This window comes from Gavialis gangeticus, unplaced genomic scaffold (genome assembly GCF_001723915.1).
Source record: "Gavialis gangeticus isolate Ggan-Ray unplaced genomic scaffold, GavGan_comp1, whole genome shotgun sequence".
Classification (NCBI taxonomy): domain Eukaryota; kingdom Metazoa; phylum Chordata; order Crocodylia; family Gavialidae; genus Gavialis; species Gavialis gangeticus.
Genome location: NW_017729024.1, coordinates 158,412,213 through 158,422,078, shown reverse-complemented (window position 1 = coordinate 158,422,078; position 9,866 = coordinate 158,412,213). Strand labels below are relative to the sequence as shown.

Below are 9,866 nucleotides of genomic sequence, written 5' to 3'. Positions count from 1 at the left end.
ATTCAAATTTTTATTAATGTTAATATTGCAAATACTCTTTCTTAGGTTGCAGCTTGTAGAGATACAGGGTATGACTGGTTTGAACAACTTCTTCAAAATGTAAGTAGTGACTATTAAAAACCTATTTTACTAGTATCAAGAAATCTCAACAGCTTTCTAAAACCTAGCATTAAAATGCAACTTCAGAAACTTCTAATGCAGCCTTTCACAAAAGACAGAGTTCATTCTTACTATTTTTGTAATTGAAAAATTAACTTTTTTATTAAAGTGATTGTTAGTAGGTTTCTTTCATCTCTAACTCTTAACTTCATATGTTTGAAAGCCTAATTATTTAATAGCTACTTAAGAATGAACTTGGAACCTAACGCTGGAGCCTGTAATAATATGGAAATATCACACCTCCATAGATGTAATTTATTTACTTGCCATAGAAATGAAATGTGCTTATAAATGAAAGTATATGTAGTCTGGGTAACCAACGTGGGAAGAGAAAAGGCCATGAAACAATGTCCATCACTTTTTAAATTCTGCAGTGCTGTATTTCATTTGGTACTTTTCAGTTGGAATAAGTTAGTCAACTATCTGTAATCTATCATTTTCTTAATCTAATTTTTAAATACAAAACTTTAACACGGGGATTTCTATGCAGCATGTTGTCCTGTCCTTCAGTGAAACATGAATAGTTCTATTACCAGTGAATATTTATTGTAGTTAAGGGGAGTAAGAAAAATAAGTGAAAACATGATAATATAGTGCCAGGGTAGCAACTCATATTTGCAGACAGGCAGCAAGGGCAACATAAAAATATAGTTTAGGTATTAGGAAGTGAACTAAATAATAGTGAGAAAAGACAAGGGTAATAGAAAAGTCTTTGAGCCTTTTCTTAACTCAGGGAGATATGTCCTCTCATTATATTTTTCAGATGAACTGTGCTTACTTCCAAATCCCTTCAGTTAAGAAAATAAATTTGTCTGCTCCTTGGTACCTTTCCTCTGACTCAAATTTTAAACTTGATTTTGTTACCTTTTTTTTGAAAATATTTAAATTTTTGTTTCCAGCTAATGTTTTTCAGAGGTTTATAGAGAGAACATGGATAAATTATAGCATGGATAAGTAAATAGCTGTAATTCTTTTTTATCTGTGGTAATCATAATAAAACAGACCTTACTAATTAAGTACTAATTATGGGACAGTTGAGTGTATTGCTATTGAATGTCACTTCTTAGTTGTCTGCTGTTTTTCTCTCTGCTGTAGCTGCTGAAGTCAGAAGAGGATGCTTCATATAAACCTGTCAAGAAAGCCTGTACTCAGCTTGTTGATAATCTGGTTGAACACATTCTTAAATATGAGGAATCTCTAGCAGGTAATGTAGTTATGTGCAGTCCAGTAGTATAATTGCATTATTATGTTCATATCAAGTTGTACAGTAAATTTTGCCAAAATTTTAGTTTTCTTACAAGAAATGACAATAGTGGATTCAGGTAGTGTCCCAAGACATTTAAATGAAAACTTTATAATGTTTAGATGAATTTTGAAGTGCTATAATAGTAAAACTTTCCTTTGTTGCTGGAAAAAGATGCAGCTCTTCTTTGTTTCTTCTTTAAAGTTTTTCTAATGCTGCTGGTTCCTGATTGTTATCACACTGGAGAAATAAAATGTCATTTAATGTAAAGCAAGAGTAAACAGCTAGAAGCTAAAAGCAACTAATTTATATTAGGGATGAGGTTCACATTCTAATAGTGAGTATGAGTTAAACGGTCATGTAAACTATCAAGGGACAATGATGGATTCTCCATCTTGGTTTTTTTCAAATCAAGACTGCATTTTTCTGAAAGAAATCATATGGTCAGTGATGGATAAGATCAGACAAAACCATCTAATGGTCTTGGATGACCTTATACTGTGTTAAGATCTGCTGTACGGTAAGGTGCTTTTTTTAGCCACACATTTAAAGCAATGAATGCTTTTTGTGGAACTTTTTACCTAGTAAAATGCCATATAGATCAGATTTGAAGAAATGTCTTACACATTGCGACTATTTAAAACCTCATAAATATTTGAGTTGGTGAAATTACTCCCATATTCCAAGTAGGGATCACTCAGTTTAGCATTTTGTATGAAAGAAAATCTAAATTTTTTATTTGCATTTATGGTTTATACATATTGTGCATAAAAAGGCTTGATTTTTTTTTATACTAAATTTTATGTTGGAAAAAATAAATTATACATTTATTTTCCTCTATATATTTTTTTATGATCATCAAAGTTTGTAGATGACAGATTATCTAAATATTATAATAGATCTAATACAGCTGCCATCTTTTAACACTATTTGAGATAGTAAAATGTTTTGCTTTGCTAGAATTACAATTCATGTTTTTGTTTAAATACTAGTTGTAGTAATATCTATATATAGATCATTAAGGCAGTTTTAGGGCCTGACAATATTTACAGTGGTTCAATTTACATTAGTTTTTTACACCTTTATAAATTACACCAGGATCTGGAACTGATAGAGTAGTTTATCCCACTATAGGGGCGTGGTGTAAATAAGCATTGGGGATACAGACTGGAGATTTGGTTACCTTTACAGTCTAAAGGGAACAGATAGGAGCATTGAAGTAGGGGATGCAAGCTTTCTTCCCTGTAGCATCACTGTTTGCTGCCTTCCATGACTTCCTCACCCAGCAGACTCCAAAGGGATATAGTGATTCATTAGAGTTATATGGAGCTCTGCCTTTTCAAAAGCACAAATAATACTTTTGCAACCATTGCCAAAACAATTTGGACAAGTATCCCCATTATAGAAAGGGAAAAGCAGACACAGAGATTTGTGTAGGAAGTACTTGCCAAACTATGTACCTGGAATTAGACTTGGATTTTAATGCAAGCAATGCCACTGAATCTGTGGGCCCCAGGCAGGCATTAAAGTAATGGTACGATTGGGATCTGAGGAATTTTATGCCCCATCCCAAACAGTCCCATGCTGCCATGCTAGACATTCCTAGAAAGATGCTTAATGTTCGGGATGGGGCATAAAATTCCTCAGATTCCATTTGTGTACTGGGGCTATCTCCAGTCTGACCCCCAGAGCCAGTTTGAAAGCTGGGGACAGGATTGAAACCTGGAAAAAGACCAGACAGTAGGCACTTCAGAGTGTCAGCTGCAAGAGTTTTAAGGTTTCCTATGGCAAGGGATCCACCTGTCTCATAGTCCATCCTAGCCCAATTCCAACAATCGGCAATTGGAACCAGGGCAGCCCCAGGCAGGCTGCTGATCCAGGATGACCCAGGTCCCAATGCTGACAATCAGGTGATTGTTGGCATTGGGCTGATGTGGCACACCACGCATTCAGTTTATGGTGCCATACAAACCAGGCACAAAGGTGTTCCACATTTTATGTTCCATTTTCCACGGAACATCTTTGTGGGTTGTTTACCATTTTATGGTGCTAGAAATTAGCTGAACATCTGGTATGTTGCTATTTATGATGCAATTAACATGTTAATTGTGCCATAAATGTCACATGTGCCAGAAGCCTTGTTATTCTTAAACAAATCTTTTCTGAAACTCTATTTCTGTACCTATAAAATGGGAATGATTTGTATATCAGCCTCAAATGGATTGTGGTACATAATGTTGGTAAAGTGTATTAAAATCTTAGGTTGATTTCGAGGTGTTTGATATATGGCCGCACATGGCCAAAATACAACCGGTTACTGACTTCTGGCCGACAAAATCATATTATTTCCTGACCCCAACACACAACATTTAGGGTACAGGCAAACTTTTTATCTACTATGTAGAAGAAGGAGATCTTGCTCAGGAGCATGCATCAGCAGTTACAATATTCTGTAGTAATGAGTGTTTGACTGGATCATCCTAACTTTGACCCTGAATAAAGCAAGGTTAAAGTTGGAATGGTTTTGCTACAAGTCTTTCACTACATAATCATATGGACATAATAGCTGCATTGTAACAGCTTTTATTAGTATACATTGATGTAGCCATAATTGTTACATCTGTCTATACCCTTCATTGAGGAGCAAAGTAGCTACAAAGTGATTATAAATGCGGAAGTTGAAAAGTTTGCGGGGGCTTTAACAAACCATTGAGGTCTATATTTGAATAAAATTTTTGGTGCTTTAAAAATAAAACAAAATTATATATTTTTTTCTTCTTATGAACTAAAGTTTTATTTATATAATTCTGTCTTATAGTCAGAAATCATTTTCTAGGTTTCTGGCCTAGGACAGGTAAACAATTTAAAACTTAATGAAATCATCAAGCTTTTTTACTTGTTATTTTACATATTTTCTTGTCTTTAATCTGGTAATTCAGTTTTCTTATCTAATGAAGATTTACGTGCCATTTTTGAAGAATACTTTATCACTAAAATTTGCTCTTCTCCACCATATGTATTTACTCTCTCTATTGACTAGACAGTACTTGTATTAAATATACTTAATGCATTTTTTAATTTTTTCAGACTCGGACAACAAAGGTGTGAATTCCGGTCGCTTGGTAGCTTGCATAACCACTTTGTTCTTATTCAGCAAAATCAGGCCCCAGCTAATGGTCAAACATGCCATGACAATGCAGCCATACCTTACCACTAAATGTAGTGTAAGTAGAGGAAATTGTAGTAATCTTTCACCTAAATAAATCTGAATATCAAGGGTATTTTCTATGTATGATTAAATTGAGGACAGGAGTAAAAAGCAGCAAAAATATTTCCACCGTCTTACCTTATTCTAGCCTGAAGATACAGAAAAAACTTTGTGATTTTTTTTTTTTTCTCCCCACCCTGCTTTCCCACTACGAGATCTCTAGCAGAATTTTTTTTTCCAAAATTTGGCATGGCCAAATTTTGCCAATAAGCTTTCTTAGTTTCTTTCTAGAAGTAAACCTCAAAGATTTTCTTATAAATAAAAAACCCTATTTGTGTAGTTTTTAAGAAGTCAATAAATAGCAGTGTGTTTTATTTAAAATGCATCTAGCATTGTATTTTCATATTATTACATTCTGGTTATAATTATTCTTAAGCAAAAATCCATACATTAGTTCTTCAAGCAACTGTTTCCCCTTAAAGTCTAAATCGCTTATGCAATGGTCTTTCTAAAAAATTGTGGTTTAACTGTACCTGTATAGCTTCTTAATTTTGACCTTTCTTCCCTTCTTCTGATGTTTCCAGTAATCACAAATATATAATTAGTTATTTTAATAACCTGTAGTTAGATTTAGTCATGCCACCACAGCTATCTTTTACCCTCACTACTAAAATCTCAGTTTTTCATCCTGTTTGAATTTTTTTTAATTCCAGTTACCTTTGCATTAAATATGCATTGCTGCTTATGACAGCAAATTAACAGGAACCCACTGTAAATGTTGCTGCTTCTGTTTTCATTTAAGTTCCTGTGATGAAATGCTTGTCCCATATTTAACTATTTTTTGTGAATATATCCCATTTAAAGATTAAGTTAGGCTATTACTATTCTATAAATATACAATCTAAACTCTGTTCCCTAAACTTTCATACATGCTTTTCCTAAAATTGAACTGGTATGTTATACCTAAAACATTAACCTTACAGATAAATTGGATTTTTGTATGTGTATATTTTTATTAAAATGTTTGAATTAATCATTATTCTATCAGATGTCAAATAACATTAGTTCATTAGATAGGACTATAACAATAATTTTAATCATTTTAAATGTTATCCTAACAGACACAGAATGATTTCATGGTGATCTGTAATGTTGCAAAAATCTTGGAGCTGGTAGTGCCACTAATGGAACATCCCAGTGAGACCTTCCTTGCCACTATTGAGGAAGATCTCATGAAACTCATCATCAAATATGGCATGACAGTAAGATTTAGTTTCTACTATTCTGTGTTTTGAGTCAGTTAATGAATATATGTTCTAAAATAAAAGCATTAAATTTTCTTCACTATTAAAATATTTTAAAAGCAGGTGGCTATAATGGTGGTATGAATGAATGCTTTTGGGCTTAAAGTTCATTTAACTACTTTAATGATAACGTGCATGCATTGAGATTTTTCATGGCAGTCTACCATTAAGTTTGATAGATGTTATGCATCTATATCCCTGGACTGTTTGAAAATCTCAATTCTGACTCCTAAGTAAATGATAATATATGTTTCTATTCTGTCTTACTTTCAGGTTGTGCAGCACTGTGTGAGCTGTCTTGGGGCTGTTGTAAACAAGGTTACTCAAAATTATAAATTTGTGTGGGCTTGTTTTAATAGATACTATGGTAAGTTAAATATAATGCATAATTTTCAGTCTTTTAAAAGTTGCATGTGTCACGTTAAGGTTGCAGTATTCGGCATATTAAACATTTTATCTCTCTTTAGGTGCACTTTCAAAATTAAAAAGTCAACACCAAGAAGACCCAAACAGTACAATACTTACAGCCAATAAACCAGCACTCCTTAGATCCCTTTTTACTGTTGGAGCACTATGTCGGCATTTTGATTTTGATCAGGAAGATTTTAAGGGTAACAGTAAGGTAAAATATATTGTATTTATTCTCCCCGTGTTTTCTATTGGAAAAAAATATTTAATACATATGTTATGTGAGAAGAGAATATTCTTGCTAGTTTCAAACAGTAAATCAAACTCAAACTTTACGCTGTAAGCGCATTTTAAATAGAAGCTGATTATTAGCTATTTCCCCTGCAAGTAGATACTATTTTCTTCTAATTTGTCCAGGTTAACATTAAGGATAAAGTACTTGAACTGCTGATGTATTTTACAAAACATTCAGATGAAGAGGTACAAACAAAAGCCATTATTGGTCTAGGTAAGAAATATTAAATGTTATTTGTTTTGTTTTAACAGAATCAGTAATTTTGCATTTTGGACAGTGTGAAAATATATGCTCATTTGTATTGTTCTGGCATCAGAGTTTATATTAATTTTATACGGATCCCTTAGCTTTGTATTTTGGTTGGGTTTTGAATTTTAACATTTTGCTTAGTAGATTTTAAATGTACTACATTTACTTGAATATAAGATGAGTCTTTTCCCCCAGTCAGCATGGTGGGAGAAAGCCCCTCATCTTATATTCACATACAAAGCAAAGAAGGGAGCAGGCAGCTGCTGTGGCTCTGATTCTGGCCCTGAGCCTGGGTTGGAGCCAAAGTAAGCCTTCTGCCTTCCTCCCTCTTCTCCTCCCCCGTCCCGGAAAAGAAGTGAGCTGTGCAGAGGGCAAGTGGGCCACCTGACCCTCCCCCAGCCACTGTAACAGTGGGGGGGGGATTCAAGACAACCCTCCAATTCTTAGACTCTATTATAAATATTCCATATATAGAATCCAATTATCACAGGATCGTCTTATGTTAGAGTAAATATGGTACTTGCATACATGTTTTAGGTTATTTGAAAATAGCTTATAGCTAAATGATCAAAGAGGACTGTAGCTGCACATTATTGGATTAGACATGTTTTTGACTATACATGTTTTCTTCATCATGCATAGTTTTAAAAAATTTCAGATTTCTAAACTAGTGGTGGTATTTTTCCAAACTGAAGGAGGTTCTAAACTAAAGTTTTGCGTTTCAATCCCTGAGACATGAGCTTAAAAGATGACTAGAAAACTAAAACTTCTGGGAAAGTTTTCAGGCAAATCTTCAGCTAAAATCAATCCAGTTTTGACAAGTCACAGTAGCTGAGAATGTTCTCCTTAAGTGTCACCAGAAAGTGTCTTAGCCCATGTTTACTAGTTCCTATCTGAATCATTGCTAGTGTGTTTCCTTTTAATAGAGGGTTCTTTCACTTCAGTCATCATCATGGTGTCTTATTGACTTCCAGTAGTGCATGAGTAACATGCATCACACATTGTTTGTGGTCCTATATGGTGAAGCATAAGTAGTCTCCTACCTATTACTATTACTCGAGCCATGTTTCATCAGTCCACTAGATAATCACATGCAGATGCTGAGAAAACTGAATCCTGTGTAACACCACGGATCTAAGGGGATGACATCCTGTTTCAAGTTAACTCACAGTCCCTTGGCATCTCAGGATGCCTTGCAGCTGTGGCTGTGCTGTCTGCTTTAGTGGAGCAGGGTTGGCCTCCCCCCTCTGCTTCCTAGCTGGAGCACTATCAGTGGCAAGCTGAGAAAGGGCATGGCAGGGACCCCAGCTGGGGTCTGTCTGGTGGGGCAAAGTAGCCCCTGTGAGACTTTTTCCTGCTCCCTGCTCAGAGATCAGGGAAGAATCTGGCAGGGGTTGTTTCATCCCTGCCAGGCAGACAGACCCCAATTAGGGTCCCATGCAGGCCAGAGAGGAGGCTTAACTTCCCCTTCCCCCTCCTCCTCTGTCTCAGCAAGCCGCCCCACACACACTCTCTACTCAAGTGGGGAAAAGCCTGGCAGAGACTGCTTCCCCCACCCCTCCACCCCAGGGTCAGTGCAGGCCAGGGGGGAAATTTAAACCGCACCCCCCCCATCATACTCAGCAGGCCAGCTGGGACCTGGCCCATATCCCTTCTCTCCATTCCAGCAGGGAGTAGGGGAAGCCTCAGAGCACTTCTCCAAACTTTTCTTCCTTCCTTTGTACTCTGGTGCCCTCCAGCTTCTCTCCTGAGCCACTGTAGGCATGTGGCTGCTTTTCTGGAATCAAAAGTGAATGTCTGTTCACTTGCTTCTCTGTTCGGTCCATGCAGCTTAGACTAACCTGAAAAGACTGAATTGATTCAACCTTGGGCTTTGTGATTGTCTGTACTTAGGGGTGTCCAACCTTTTTGAATGTGGGACCGAATCATGAACTTTTTATCACCCAGTGGGCCGGTGAGCCATATTCATATTTTATCACCCCACAGGCTGTATGTTGGACAAGCCTTATCTACATGAGCATCACTCTGGGGGAGGAGAGATGGTGAGCAGTAGAAGTGCCCACCTGGTCTCTTCCATTCCAAACCACAGCAGTGTGTTCCCCTACAGCTAGGACCCCAAGGCAGGGCATGATTAGGTAAAAGTTCCAGGCCCCCTGCTCCAAGCCACCAGACCTTGTTTCCCCTCCCAGAGCATCCTAGTTCCATCTTGCAGCAACACACAGCTGCTACCCCAGCCGGCCTTCTTTCTCATCTCAATTTCCCCTGCCCTGTCCAACCGGGTCCACACTAACCCTCATTCATTTGCACTCAGGCTGCAGGCACTTCTTGCCCACCAACTCCCACTTCCCTCCAAAGTGTCTCTTAGCCCCTTGGCACCAGTAAAAATGCCTTCCATCAGCCAACCCCTGCTACTGGCTGCATTTGTGCAAGGTGGCCCCATGGGCTTTCCATGTGTGGGGTAGTAAGACCCACCATGGTCATGCCAGAGGCAGCCTTTAAACCAGTTACAGGAAAAGTGAAGGTGGGTGCTGGAGGCTGGGACAGGCATCTCTGCCCATGGAGTGCCCCCTTGGCCCTGTGCTAGCCAGGAAGAGAGAAGGGGGGCAAAGCTCAAATGCATGTGTGCACATGTGTGAGAGCCAAGTGTCAGCGCTGTGCAGTTGTGTGTGTGTGTGTGGTATCAGATCTGTGTGCCTGTTCCTGTGTCACTGTCTTCGGAAGTGTGGTGCAATTAAGTACCTGCTTACTGGGGCTGTGTGGAGTTGTGTAGAACAGCAGCTGATTCAACAAGGCTAAGTTCATGGGTACCGGAGAAGCTCTCTGCTGGTGTGACTGCGATGGCATTGCTGCAGTTGTGTGTAGTTCTAAGCTGTATACACCTCCCAGGTAGCTGTGCAGGAATCGGTGCTGCATGCGTGGTTGGGCACAACTGTATAAGCATAATTGTGCGTGCACCACTGCGTGCTCTGGGGCCACTCTGTCCAAGGTGTGTGATGCTGT

The 9,866-nt window shown here is 37.8% G+C and overlaps 1 protein-coding gene across 5 annotated transcripts in view; it reads left to right on the top strand.

The window, feature by feature from the left end:
* Positions 1 to 9,866, top strand: part of NIPBL (NIPBL, cohesin loading factor) — a 283,352-nt gene that overhangs the window by 248,839 nt on the left and 24,647 nt on the right. For all 5 annotated transcript variants that reach the window (XM_019517953.1, XM_019517951.1, XM_019517950.1 and 2 more), the window contains 7 exons: positions 46 to 99; positions 1,255 to 1,363; positions 4,490 to 4,626; positions 5,732 to 5,872; positions 6,188 to 6,281; positions 6,382 to 6,536; positions 6,740 to 6,830. In XM_019517953.1, the coding sequence (XP_019373498.1) occupies positions 46 to 99; positions 1,255 to 1,363; positions 4,490 to 4,626; positions 5,732 to 5,872; positions 6,188 to 6,281; positions 6,382 to 6,536; positions 6,740 to 6,830 (781 nt within the window). The remainder of the gene's footprint in view (positions 1 to 45; positions 100 to 1,254; positions 1,364 to 4,489; positions 4,627 to 5,731; positions 5,873 to 6,187; positions 6,282 to 6,381; positions 6,537 to 6,739; positions 6,831 to 9,866) is intronic.